Source organism: Cebidichthys violaceus, unplaced genomic scaffold (assembly GCF_023349555.1).
Source record: "Cebidichthys violaceus isolate CVI_PGR_0920_01 unplaced genomic scaffold, fCebVio1.0.p SCAF_5, whole genome shotgun sequence".
Lineage (NCBI taxonomy): Eukaryota > Metazoa > Chordata > Actinopteri > Perciformes > Stichaeidae > Cebidichthys > Cebidichthys violaceus.
This window is the reverse complement of record NW_027176705.1, coordinates 7,418,985-7,432,621: the sequence shown is the minus strand read 5'-3', so window position 1 is coordinate 7,432,621 and position 13,637 is coordinate 7,418,985. Positions and strand designations below refer to the sequence as shown.

Genomic DNA, 13,637 nt, shown 5'->3' with positions numbered 1-13,637 from the left:
GTTAACCCAGTGGAGAGATTCACTTTTGTAGTGGCAGTGGATCAGCCTACGCCACAAGCTTTAAGTGTTGATGCGACAGTAATACAGCTCTGACCCCAGCAGACCTGGTCATCTTAAAGTTCACATTACTGTTGTCGACCCTCTTGTTGCAGGTTATTTCTCACTCAAAGTTACAGCTCATCTAATACTGACATGGCGTCCTTTAAGTACAACCAGATGTTGAGAACCGCTGGAGGACAAGCCCCCATTAAAGTCACTGTTTGGCTTTCTGAAAAGATCATAAGGCAGCTAGTGGGGTCGTTGTCTGAATACATGTATTCTCCATTAAGGGCACAGTGAAGCTTTTTACTGTTGCACAAAATTTTAAATTGATACATTTCCAGTTCCTTGTGCGTTTATGGCATTATTTAACTTGAAAAGAACTTTAGCACAAGAAAGGAGCACAGGTGATGTCCACTGTTCTTTTATTGGATTCATATAAAAACTGATCAATTCAGTCTGGGGGATTTGGAAAGCAGAAAAGAACAGAGGGCCAGGTAGTCTAGACAGGTGGGTTACGGTGGAATTAAGCAGAAGGTGACAGGGCTTGCAGACTGGTCTTGACGGCTGCTAGGTTGGCCTTCCAGGAGCTGAGGCTTTCGTGCAGCTGCTGCCACTGCTGCTTGCCAAATGTGCGGTGTGTGCTGTGGCTGATTGAGTGGAAACAGAAAAAATCAAGAATGTTAAATTGACAAAGACAAAACTAAAAAAATACAGGCCAAGGTCACGTCTCACAACTATGAGGAAATAAACACAGAGCTATATTAAAATGTAACTATGACAAAAGACAATAAAGACAATCCAATGCCTGTATTAACCCTAACTAACCCTCTCACTAACACTGCATAGATGGTGGCACCATCAGTATAGGACTATGTTTTCTGATCATCCAGGTAAAGTATATCAGGTCTAGTTTGATACCAAGCCAACATTTGCTATAACTGCCCCTCTAATACAGACATTTGCTAAGCCATGTATGATGTTGTCTGATTGAAGTACTTACCTCACGACAACTTTTCGCTGTGTCTGGTCAATTTTGCAGTACACCATCTTAGTACGAACAGCTAGAATAGAAAAAGCACACAGGAAAGGAATAAAGAGGCAGCAAAAACTAATAAATAAAATAAAAAAAAAAAGTTTTAATAGGGCAATGCACTTGAAAAATGAAATTGGAGAGGAAGCTAATCCGAGTCACAAAAGACTGAAAGTGCTATCCTTGGTTCTATGCCATTGTTCCATTGTAAAACATCATCACCACTGCAGTCTTTCTTTAAAGAGCGGGACATCTTCCTTTTGGTAGAAGTACAAGCGTGTGTCCGTTTGTCACCACTGTGAGAAACTAACGGTACACTTTACAAGAGTAGACAGCGAGGATTGATTTGACGTGAAGTGCTTGTACCATCAATGACAAAAGCCTCGACGTCATCAGCTCCAACCTGCAGCTCCTGCTGCATGGTGTCGAAGGAGATCTCCTTGAATTCCACAGCCATGCCCATGAATGTCAGCAGACGCATCTTGGACATGTTTTGCTCGTGAGACAGGCCTGGAGAGCAACACGCAGGGATCATTAAGCACAAAACAGTCACAGTCGATTACTCTGGACTCGGGGAGTTTCCCTGTGATAATCGTTTCTACATTTAGGAGCATGCAGTCAGTGAATCTACTCATTAACACAAACACCACTCCACATCGTCTGTTTTCACAGTCCATCCTACACATGCTTGTAATTACACCAAAGCCTTTAGTAGTGAGAAAGAGACACACTGCTGACACACACACATTCCTGGACAGTGTCAACAGAGCGCAGCACACTGGCTCAATATCTAGAAGAGTGGATTATAGGAAAAGGTGGTTCAGATGGTCATTAAATGTACCTTTGTACAGAATAACTTGCTTAGGAATCAAATTTGTCATATTCAAATCCCAAGAGTATTGTCCTTCTTAAAGATTGACAATACTTTTGCCATTTTTCCCAGTTTTTTAAATTACCGGTTTACTGTATTTTCTAAACATTAGTCAGTGCGCGTGCTTGTGTAGAATTGATGCAACTAATATCTCAATGTATGGTTACTTACCAAGAGAGTCAATGAAGTCTTTGTTACTCTGGTAAAACTTTACGTATGCTGCTAGTTTTCCGCTCACAAAGATGGTTAATAGCTGAAAATGGAGTCAGAAGAGGGAGAAATGCCATTAGAAGAATCTGGAAACAGTCACTTCATCTTTGTATTCATACAGGCTGAATTTGTAATGGCCATTTCCAGATTAAGGTTATGATACAAATCACTGGCTTAAATGAAAAAACGTTGTGCTAAACTATTAAACTATTGCTAAACCCTTGGAAATGCCAGTCTGTTGACAACAACAACAAGAATCTGAGTTCACGCCCTATTAGGAATATTTTTCATTGTCTCAACCCGTTGAGCTGGTAATGTACAAACATTCCTGCTGCTCACCATTCTACTATAATATAATTATAACTAGTCAGCATTTAAATGTTGGGTTGTGATGCCTTATATGTCACTGAGATGTAAAACACAGTCAAGAGGCTTTCAGATTGTGCATTCACATGGAAACGTGGATCCTGTTTATGATCTGGTTTTTGAAGCATCAGGTTTATGTGTTTGATCATGTAAACACCATCTCCCATTTTCAGAAACTTGGATTAGTTCTTATCCTTTTTTTAAATTTGTCATTGTACAACAGGGTTGCACAACGAAATTCAGATTGAGAAAACTGGTGGTACGGCAGCTGATACTTCTGTATCTCTTTCCCAGCGGCAGCAGGGTGAACATGTTGTGGCTGGGGTAGGTTTTGTCTTTTAATATCCCGTTCGTTTTTTGCAGGCTCCTCTTCTCACCACTATCACGTATGCTCAGTAGACGGATACCAATGATGTTCTTGGTGGTTTTAATCCCCCGCTGTAGAGCCCTCCTGTCCTGGGCCATGCACATCTCATGCCAGTTTGTGATGTTTCCAGTCAGGATGCTCTCTATTGCTCCTCTATAAAAGTTGACAAGAACATGGCCCAGGAATTTTGCCTTCTTAAGTTTACTTAAGAAATACAGTTGTTTATGAGCTTTCTCAACCAGGATGGAGATGTGGGAGGACCATGTCAGGTTGTTTGTGATGCCGATTCCCAGGAACTGCTAACTTGCTCCACTTCAGCTCCATTGATATAGATAGGGCAGGCGTCTTCGCCTTGTTTTTTCTAAAATAAACAATCAGCCACTTGACGTTGAGCAGTGGGTTGTTCTCTGAGCACCACTCTGCAAGGTTGTTGATTTCATCACTATATGAAGTCTTATTGTTGTTTGTAATCCGGCCGATGACGGTAGTGTCGTCTGCAGACTTCACAACACAGTTCTCTGTTCATGAACAGGAGGGGGCCGGGCACACAGTCCTGGGGGCTCCGGTGTTCAACACTAAAGTGGAGGATGTGTGGCTGCCAATTTGAACCATCTGTGGTCTGTTTTTGAGGAAGTCTAACAACCAGTTGAAGAGTGAGGTACTCGAGCCCAGAGTGCTAAGTTTATCAATCAGTTTAATGAGGGAGATTGTGTTCAAGGCTGGTCTGAAATCAACAAACATTCTGATGTAGGTGTTGTTATTTTCAAGATGAGTGAAAACTGAGTGGAGAGCAGTGGAGACGGCATCCTCTGTGGATCTGTTGGCTCTGTATGTAAACTGGTGAGGGTCCAGGGTGGCTGGGATGTTAAACACCATATGATGTATGATCAAAACCAAGACAAGCCTCATAACGGAGATACTTATGTCCATGTACACAAACCCAGTTTGCGTTATAATTCTAATCACATGACCTAAGTGGGCATTCTACACATACAACATTGACAGGGTTGTTGCAATGAGGAAACTTCTTCACCTTGAAAAGGCACTGAGAAAGTCACATTTTTCCAGAACTGGTAAATTAAATTGATGCAACTCTAGTTATTATGGTTTATGTTTCTAGCATAAATATGACAATGTCAGTAACCTTTTAAATATTTAAGACCACAAAACATTGCAGATCCTTCAGTACTCACGTCATGGATGAGTTCTCCCTCCAGGAAGCGAACTGGTTTCAGGGTGAGCAGGTGGTCAATCAGGAAGGTGTTGGGGTCTTTGAGAGCACGGACGATGCATCTAAAGATAAGAGATTTATGCATGTATAAGATGTACATCATATCAAGGGTTAATGACAAATGTTCAACGAGGTCTTCAAGTTTACCTGTGGGCATCAACACGTGCTTGTGAAGCATTGTCTTCTGTGTAACTTCCCAGCAGCTCAACCATCACTTTTGCTGCAGCATCGCTGTGACACGAGTAGATAAGAACATTGTTGAAGACTCTCTTGTACCAAGATAGTTCACATGGAAGGATAGCACACTATCTCACATAGAGTCTTAGGCCTAGAGATATGTATATACATTAGACGAATGTGTACTATTTTCTCCATGCAGGAGTTCATAAAGCTTAAATTCTATGCGTTCACATTCTTGCGTCTGTGCATACAAAAACATGAATTTACCCATCTGACCCTAAATGTAATTACCCTTTTTTGCAGTCAACCAATGCTTCATACACCAGCCTCAAGAGTATGTGCTTCTTCTCTATGGTCAGGTTCCAGTCGATAATCCACTTGCGTACCTGATCAGCAGCACAAATAAATAAAAAGAAATCATAAATCAACTGCAGAGGAAAAATGCAGCCTGTGGAGATTCGAAAAATGTGAATGAAAACTTTTTCTTCTTCTTCTTTTTGCCATCTCTGCAGCTCAACGTAAAGAAATACACAATATGAAGCAGTGCTGTGGCAGTGTTTATGGTCTGTTACCCCAGTCAATCATGCTGAAAGGATATACCTGATCAAGATCAGTGGGGATGAAGGCAATGGCGTTACAAGTTGCAGCCACCTTGATGAGGCCACAGAACACAGTGTACCTCACTGTAGTGTTCTCATCCATGCCATGGAACAGGTTACTCAGTCTGTAACATCAAAATAAGAAAAAGATAGTCATGTATTTTATCCAGAATACTGATTTTTTTTTTTTTTTTTAAACTGTTCCATGTTTTCTCAACACATGCCATTTGTTTTTATATTATCAATAGCATCTTTATGTCAAGCTTGCAAGACCAGCGGTTTCATATTAACCAACATGAAAACAATGCCCGACTTAGCCTCCATGCATATGAAATGTTTACTTGGTCAGAGCTTCGGAAACAACAATGACAAAAGTCAGTACTATAAATAGATTTAAGAGAAAACCTACAGCTGCATCCTGAGGGAGGGTCTCTCTCCTTCACGGAACTTCAAAAGTTTCTCACATAGACTTTCAATGAGAGCCTCCTGCTTCTCCGTCTCCAGGATCAACAGCAGAGACACAATGCTGTTCATCACACTCTCTACATCTGCAGCGGGACACAGAGAGGGCCATAAGCAATAAGATATTGTCATGCAGGAGTAGTTTCAGAGTTGAACTAAACATGAATAGATACTGCAAGGCATTTAGGGTGGCCAGGCCGAGGGTCCTAGTATTGTACATGAATCACTGGAATAGCTTACTGGGACTCTTAAAACTTTATCATACCTTTATCATCGTCCTTGAGGCATACATCACATGCCTCGATGATCTGAGCCAGATCTACATGTAGTCCACCTTCAGAGTTCTCCTCTGATATTTCAGCTCCTTTGGCCTTCATGTAGGCTCTCAGCTCTGAAGCCTGTTACATTGTAATATAAGTAGTATTAGTGTTAGCATAAAACCTAAAAGCACAGGAAGTACCAAGCTGTGTGTCGATAATGTAAACATGTAGATTTAGCATAATGAGTTTTTTACCTAACTGCTATAGCTAGCTATGGTTACATATTGCCATGTTATTGTTTTGAGTCACAAACATATTAGCGGCAGTTAGCTATAGGGGAAGGTAAAAACGTATTTATAATGTCTTTATGTTAAGTTATCAGCTATGGTCGTCTTACAAACAGGATGCTTTAGGTGGCTTGTCAGTTTGAGTACGTTTTTGTTGATTTTGATGTGACGTTATGGCTAAGCAGCTAGCATTCCTAGCTACACTAACGTAACAACATTGACGAGATTTTATGACAGCGGCAGCCGAAAATACATTGAGATGAAAACAAACAAATATTCTCATCACATTTACACAAATAGCATCTAAACGGCAAGTTTAACAATATAATTACAATACTATGCATCCGTATATGTCACACACTCAGCATGTAACGGTAGCTAGCTAACAATCAGCATGTATACCTGTCGGCAAAAGTTAGCATTTTAGCTGGCTAGTATGCTAAACTATCTGGTTGGATGGTTCCCATTTATCGACTCATCCGCGTGCGGGAAGATACAATGTGAGTTTTTAAAGACATGGGTCGTACCTGGTCTTCCTCTGTGATATCGATAAATGCTGGGACGCTCATTTTTGGTGATTTTGTGAGCCTTGGTGATGAAATCCACGCTCCGACCACTGCTGAGACCTGAGCGGAAAAGAAAAGGCAACAGTGTCGGTGAAACTCTTGTTCTTCCGGTTCATGCTATTAAAGCTACAGTAACATAAAAAACTGCCGCTGAGAGCGATAGTTGAAGGATGTCTCGTGGCTGATTGTGGTAGCATTTATCCCTCTCTCAACTTAGTGACTTTTGAAATTGGTTTCTAATTCTTAAAATATGTAGGCTACCATTATACACACAAATTATTGGACTTTAATGAGTATCTGTCCTGATGGGTTGAAAATCCCTGTCAGTGCTGCACCTCTTCAGCTTGTGCAACCTCTTTGTTCTGAGGTCCGATAACTTCCCAAATTTACGCTACCCACCTTAACGTGCACCGTCATATCCTAATATTTAATTCTTTGTTATCCAGATATCAATCTGCACTCTGAGAGATTTACCCTGGATGCCTTGGTTGAGACTTATAGAGGTGAACCTGATCCCCAGGCGAGGTTATCTGATTGAGCTGCTGTCCATCTGTGCAGACCACCATGGCAGGCCTGGACCAGAGCTTTTCAACCCGGAAACAGTCAGTGTCAAAGGGCAGCAATCTTCCACCAAACACCCGCTGACCTATGGGTGCGCTTTATGGGCCTCTGTACCAAGTGGGATCCTGTGTATTGCTACAATGGCAGGTCACTTGGTGATTGAGGTGAAGGGGGTGAAGAGGGTAAGTGGAGAAGGAGTTCACCCTAAAACTATGTAGTCAGGTTACTAACATCTTAGGTGTTGAGCCAGCCATGTCCCAGGGTGAAGACACCGTGGAGTGTTTTCCATTTCGAGGCCGTGCTGCAGTTCACACTTCATCAGTCACAAAAATATGTGTAGCCTATTTTAGGGGATACATAGACTTTGAGACACATCATACCATGTCATATTTCCTTGAAAGTCTGCTTGTCACATATTTATGTTAGTGGCTGAAGTAAGAGGCCTGAACTATTGCGTTCTGCTGGAAAAATATCTTAGAATAGTGTGCTGAAGGGAAACGGTTGATGTGTGTTTCACCATAGTGCTGGTATGATGCGTCATTGTGTTGGGAAGTGCCTGGTACCAAATCCCACCCTAACTCTCTCCCTGCCCTTGTATGCTGTCATAGCAAAGAATTTATTGCCGCTTCTCCACAAGTGTGCTTGTGTAACTGTGAGGCTTTCATTATCTGATTAACAGTTGTTGTCAAGTGCCTGGTGTATTTCAAGTCCAGAATAAGAGTTTTGGAGGCTTTGAAGCCCCAGGTGCATGTGAGGCATTGTTTTTGTCTTCTTTAAAAGGTCTTTAAAATGCCAAAGTGTGTAATGAAGCTTGATAGCCTTCATAATATACATTGCAGAATGTCTTGAAAATTGCATGGATACTGGACTTCAGTAGACCTTTTAACTCCAAAGAGACTGTACCTGGTACTTGTATTAAACTAAGATTCAATCTGTTTTATATAATTCTAACTCTAACCTGGCAATGAAGTCTTCCCAAAATGTAATTGTAGCTTCCACTGATGTCAGATGTTTTATGTTGGTGTATGTGTACAGAATTCAGTGGAAGAGTATTGGTCGTTCTGCTTTTGCCAGGCAGTGTGTTTCTAGAAGTCACAAGTTCCCTTTAGGTTGTAAAATCATTATAGATATTGGCCGATATTCATATCATCTTACCTTTGCAGGAAAACTTAATGTTCTATGTTAAATCTAAATTTTCTTACAAGTCTCTTCTTTTCTTAGCCTTGTCGTGACAGAGTCTTATCTGACTCCGCAGACTACTGAGCATTTGTTTTAATATGCCAATGCTGTAACTCAAAATTGAGGAAGGGACAAGCTAAAAACAAACAAACAAACAACATTTCCTATAGTACTGTTGGTGCACTTGGTTTTAACTCTGTGTTTATAGGCATTATTCCACTTCTATATTTCCTGGAATATATAATAAAATCTAGGAAATTTATACGTATAATAAGACAAAAGACTACTTCAGGTTATCCAAAATGAACATCTATTCATGTTTATGTGTAGGTCTGAAATATTTATGTTGCCAATATGTCTATGTTGACCTCATCCATGTCTGTTTGATTGGAAATAGCACATGCTCTTCCTAACCTGCTGGCAAATTGCCTGCTCAGCCTGCTCAGAGATAAATGACTGTGTGTTAAGAGTTAGTTGAGCCCAGGTGTCTGCTTTCTCCCTGTCAGCCAGCCAAGTGGTGAGTATCCATGTAAGCCCGTCTCATGGTCATCATCCAACATGGCGGCCTACCTTCCACTAATTGTCTGGTTCCCACAGTTCTGCCTGCCCTCACAATCTCTGAAAAATCCCCTTGCTCAGGCTCATCTATCAGCCAGTGACCTTGTCAGGGTGCATCGCATGAGTAACTTCCCTGCTTCCCTAGGTGGAGCGAATTGCTTGTTAATTACATTATAAGCTGACCCACCCTCCCCACACAAGTACACACAAATACCAGAAACAAATAAACAAACAAAGGCAAGGTATTAAACAGAGGCAAGTCCAGAGTCCACAATGGTCCAATACATGCAAAATCACACAGGGCCCTCTGATGGACTTTTACGTCTGCAGAGAGATAAACCCTGTACATACTCCTTGGTTTTTAATTCAGCTTCGATATTTTAATATGCATGGCTGTCATCCAACAGTTTAAATAGTTAAAGATGGCACAGGGCAGAGGGCAGTTATCTTCGTTAAAAAGGTGCAAATGCTGTCATGCTTGTCCTTATCATCCTCTGCTGTACACTTATCATTGCCCCAATTTACATTTTTCACTATTTTTCCTCTTTATGTTTCACTACCAAAAGAATAACCCTGCAGCTGAAATGATAAATTGATGAGTTGAGCCACATAAAAAAGTTATTGCCAATAATAATAATAATAATCAATTAATCATTGAGAAAATGCACAAAATTTTGCAAAATTTAAATAAAAATTCCTCAGTTGTGAGGATTTGCTGCTTTTCCTTGTCATATGTGATAATGTCTTAAATATAATATGCTATGTAGACACACGTTTCTGACATCATACAACTGATTCATAAATTAAGATTAAGATTAAGAATATAACCTGCATGTTAATCCATTAAGAAAAAAAAGTTTCCTTACTTTTAAACATTTCGTTAGACTCAGGCTGCATACTTTAAAACAAACTTGCTTCGGTGAGCTTTTCTTCATTCAATTAGAATGTTATCGTTGTTTTATCTGCTTGCTTGATGTTACCGACTTTGCGAAAACTCTCGCATCACCAGAAAAAGAAGGATGGTTCGTGAACTGCCGCTGTTATCTTTCCATATCACTTAATGACCAGCTTCATATCACACCAAAGACCGCAGCAATCAATCAAAGCGAGTTTGCATTTGTGGTGTTGAGCTATCCAAGGTCGTTAATCCCCTCTATGTGGAATGTGTGTGCTCCGTTTCAACCTAATGGTAGCAGCAAAAGAGAAAAGCTACATTCTTCCAGGAATGCTGAGTTTCTGTCTGGAGAGATTGAGTCACTGCGATGGAACTGCTCTGTTAATGATGGAGTGGTCTCTTGTCATCAGAGTGTGTTTATGTTACACACACTCACAGTCTAGGAGGAGCAATGTGACTTTAAAAAGCACAGTCAAACAAAGAATCAACTTTGTTTCAATTGGGGGTATATTGCGCAATATTTGGCTTGAAGCCATACATGCCAGATCTCAAATACTAATTAGAGGCATGTTAAACTGTGTGACCCTTTGCTTTTTGAGATACCATTTAGACTGTTTCATTAGTGCTGATAAATACGATGCTGAAGACAAATAACAGGCAACCATTAAAACATTCTCAGTTATGAATTTAATTGTAGACACAAAAGGTTGATGTCATTTTTTGTCTCACAAAAGATGTTTAAAAGGAATTATTTTTTTAAGCAGCCTAGCCTAGCCTTTAAAAATACAACTAATTATCAGCAAACCATTTCAATACAAAAACTGAAGTTATTGTCATCCTGGGATTGAGAAAGTTGCAGTGAAGCGGTATTTCCCTATAGTCACATTCTGTGCTGATTGTGGTCATTTTTATATTTTCCCATCATCATGAACATACCTGAGTCATCCCTTAAATGTTTGCTCGTCTACTAGGTTCTAGGGTATGACAACAGACAGTAACCACTAGAGATATCTGAAATGTTTTCTGATGATGCTTACGCCCCGGCCACAGCTGCTAGGGTGTGACAGCATGGAAGAGGCTGTGGTTTACTGTAAAGAACTGATAAAGGCTGGCCTTGATCCTGACGCACAAGCACCTGCTGGCATGAGACATAGGCTGTTCAGCAAAATGAAACAACAGATTTTAACATCACTGACATGGGTAATGTGTTTCATAAATTAATGGTTTAGAATTATATTGATTTGTAAACTTGTGACATTTTTTATGTTTTCATTTATGCATCTTTATGCAGGTTTTCAAATGACAAATTATGATCATGTTAATTTTTGATTTGGTCAACGTCACCTTTATTTGAAAACAAATGTAGAAATAGACAAATATCAAAGTAACAGAATAGTTTAGAAAGAAGTATCATCTGTGTAGCTAAAGTTGTATGTAGTTTAATTCTCTCTGCCACAGAACTCCATTGTTGTCCAGAAGCTAATCAACACATCAATGAGCCACATCTTCATTACAATAAACATGGACACTGTACTTTATTTTGAGTCAATACACATACACTGTTCTTCTTCTGTAAATACTCACTAGTGAACCAAATGTGTCTTACTCCGCCGCTGAAAATAATCCCAGACAAAAACACTGTCTGTCTGAGAAACCTTTGCTGTAAATGCTGGTGCCCAGCTGTTTTCGCAAATTACTTTATGTATTTTTATAAATGGGATGGGATTTGTTGACAACATCAAAGAATCAGAATATTGCCAGCCTTTTTCTTTAACGACAGTCAGTATGCAGTAGCTATTTAGTTTAAGCTGCGTATTTATATTCCTTTGTTTTTCCTGTTGCATTTGATCCAGCTTTGAACGTATATGCATACAGGAGAGGGCGGGGGGGGGGGGGGGGGGGATCTTTGGTTTTGAAAGGTGATCATCATCAACAACAAAAAGAGAGCTGGTGTGTGAAAGATCACTGGACCAGTGTTGTGTCTGACGCATGAACCATGGAAATGCCTGCTCTCCCACAGATCTTTCTTCTCTGTTTCTTATCTCCTGTCTGATATGCAACACTTTGAAGAGAGCTTGGAGAAGATATGGGAGAGAATTAAAAACTGACGATTTTTGTTTTTCATGTGGGTGATAGGGAAGAGGAACAATGCACATGCTGTTTAAAGCAGTGTTTGCCATTGTCTTGAAGAGAAATTCATTATAGGTATAATTTGAATGTTTCCAAATGTGTCCGTAAATGTGTAAAGCAATGAGTGATGATGGCCAGTGTGTTCAGATTTTGTTATCTTAAAGAGCAGAAGCCTAGCTGTCACAAATGTCCAAATAGTGGTCTGAGAAAGTAGCGAAGCAACACAGAGAAATAATTGTTCTGCCTGACTTTTGTTTTAAATAGTAATCATTTCCTAGAGGCCACAGGCAGATAGGAGGGAAATGATAAAACATTACAACACACTGCTGTTATGTTTTTGTATGTATCAGTTTGTTTCCATGCCCACACATAGACGTGAAGGACTGGGCCTTTCTTTTATGCAACTGTCAGCACATCAAAATAACACCTGTTGCTCTTCAGCAGTCCTCTCCTGCATCGTATCACATTCATTTTAATATATATTATTAATATTTACTTAATAAATCATGTGTTTTTAAATCAATAGTGCTCCTGATTTCAAAAAAAGAAGCAGCCTAATAATCTGTCTATCACCAGATGCAGTAGCATGAATACAGATGTTTATAAAAATGGAAAAATCATTTATTTTTCGCGTGGCTCTGCCAGGTCACATATCTGCATAGTCACATATATCATGTCTTTTTGGCTGAAGGAAATCCTTCTCAGATTGCCTCTTACTCATCATGCTGTAGAAAGTTTGAGCTGTGTTTTATTTCTTGTTAAGGGTCAGAGGCAGTATTGACCATTTCCCTTCTTGTGCACAGTGATGTTGTTTTAAACCCTGAGTAAACCAGAAATTGATCTCAAGAATGGGTGTATTTGGGGACCGCCATCCGTCATAGGAGCCGAAAGGGTTGTTTTCTCCCGGCCCCGTCACCTTTGATGAATCCCTGCAAAAGACTCCGCTGGGGAAGGCACGGCCAGCATTTGCCTTGGCTCAGAGGAGCTGCATTTTCTTTCCCTCTCTTCAGATACTTTTAATTGTGCCACAACCTTTTGTACATGCAGCACATTACTTTAGTTTATGTTTGTTTGTAGTGGGTGGAACACAGAAAGTTTTTCCAAATTGTTATGGGAGATATTAATTTCATGTGCTACTATTTTGAAGTCAGCTACATGGACATCCTCTGAATGACTGGGTGTTCCTCAGGGGTGTGCTTCTGCCTTTGCACTCATTTATTTCCCAGAATAGGCTAAGTCAGAGAGCAATTTATCTTCTCCATGACCACAAACCACCCAGATGAATCCGTGTTTAGCTTTTAGGAGCATGTGTAGGGTTATGACCTGTTGTAATCAGATACGCTCCGACTGTAAGATTGTCATATATTCTTGTTTTGCAAAAACTAGGGGAAATAGACTGCGTTTTATTGTAGTCTTTCAAAGGTTAAGCTGCCAGTAGGCCTCTTTTTTGAGGCCCATGTGTCGCGTGGGGGTCGTCATTGACCTATCAAGCTGTTTTCACTGCTGGTGCAGACCATTGGTTTTGCACAAACTTCCTTAATGTTCAATATCCAATAATCAATAAACTTAACGCTGCAGTTTCTTTAGAGCTGCAGCAAGAACTCCATCGACTGAACTAAAAAGAGGACAGTCACTGAAACTTGAATTAAGAGGTTGTTGAAGTGACATTGTGCAATAATTAATGGCACCTCAGCAGTTTGCCCTCTGATTTCATCACTCTTACAGTGATGTCAGACTTCTCTTTCTCCTTTTGTATACTTTTTTCCTTTTCTTTTCCTATTTCTAGTGTCCCTCCCCCACCTGCCACTTCTTTTTAAGTTGAATTAGGGGTCACTGACGTTCA

General features: G+C 40.2%; 1 protein-coding gene across 1 annotated transcript; it reads right to left on the bottom strand.

The window, feature by feature from the left end:
• Nucleotides 1-447: 447 nt before the first annotated feature.
• On the bottom strand, nt 448-6,550 carry eif3m (eukaryotic translation initiation factor 3, subunit M). The gene is made up of 11 exons (XM_068730863.1): nt 6,433-6,550; nt 5,624-5,756; nt 5,306-5,444; nt 4,898-5,021; nt 4,589-4,683; nt 4,265-4,348; nt 4,080-4,179; nt 2,115-2,196; nt 1,439-1,582; nt 1,043-1,103; nt 448-689 (listed from the first exon to the last, which is right to left on the bottom strand). The coding sequence occupies exons 1-11, from the start codon at nt 6,472-6,474 to the stop codon at nt 566-568; spliced, it is 1,128 nt and encodes a 375-aa protein (XP_068586964.1). The 5' UTR covers nt 6,475-6,550; the 3' UTR covers nt 448-565.
• Between the last annotated feature and the right edge of the window lie 7,087 nt (nt 6,551-13,637).

Excerpts from the sequence above, each read along its gene's own strand:
- eif3m (XM_068730863.1), bottom strand. The coding sequence starts at position 6,474 with ATGAGCGTCCCAGCATTTATCGATATCACAGAGGAAGACCAG. Across the intron at positions 4,684-4,897 it reads TCCCCACTGATCTTGATCAG|GTACGCAAGTGGATTATCGA; the intron begins GTATATCCTTTC and ends GCTGCTGATCAG. Across the intron at positions 4,349-4,588 it reads TTGGTTGACTGCAAAAAAGG|CGATGCTGCAGCAAAAGTGA; the intron begins GTAATTACATTT and ends CTCGTGTCACAG.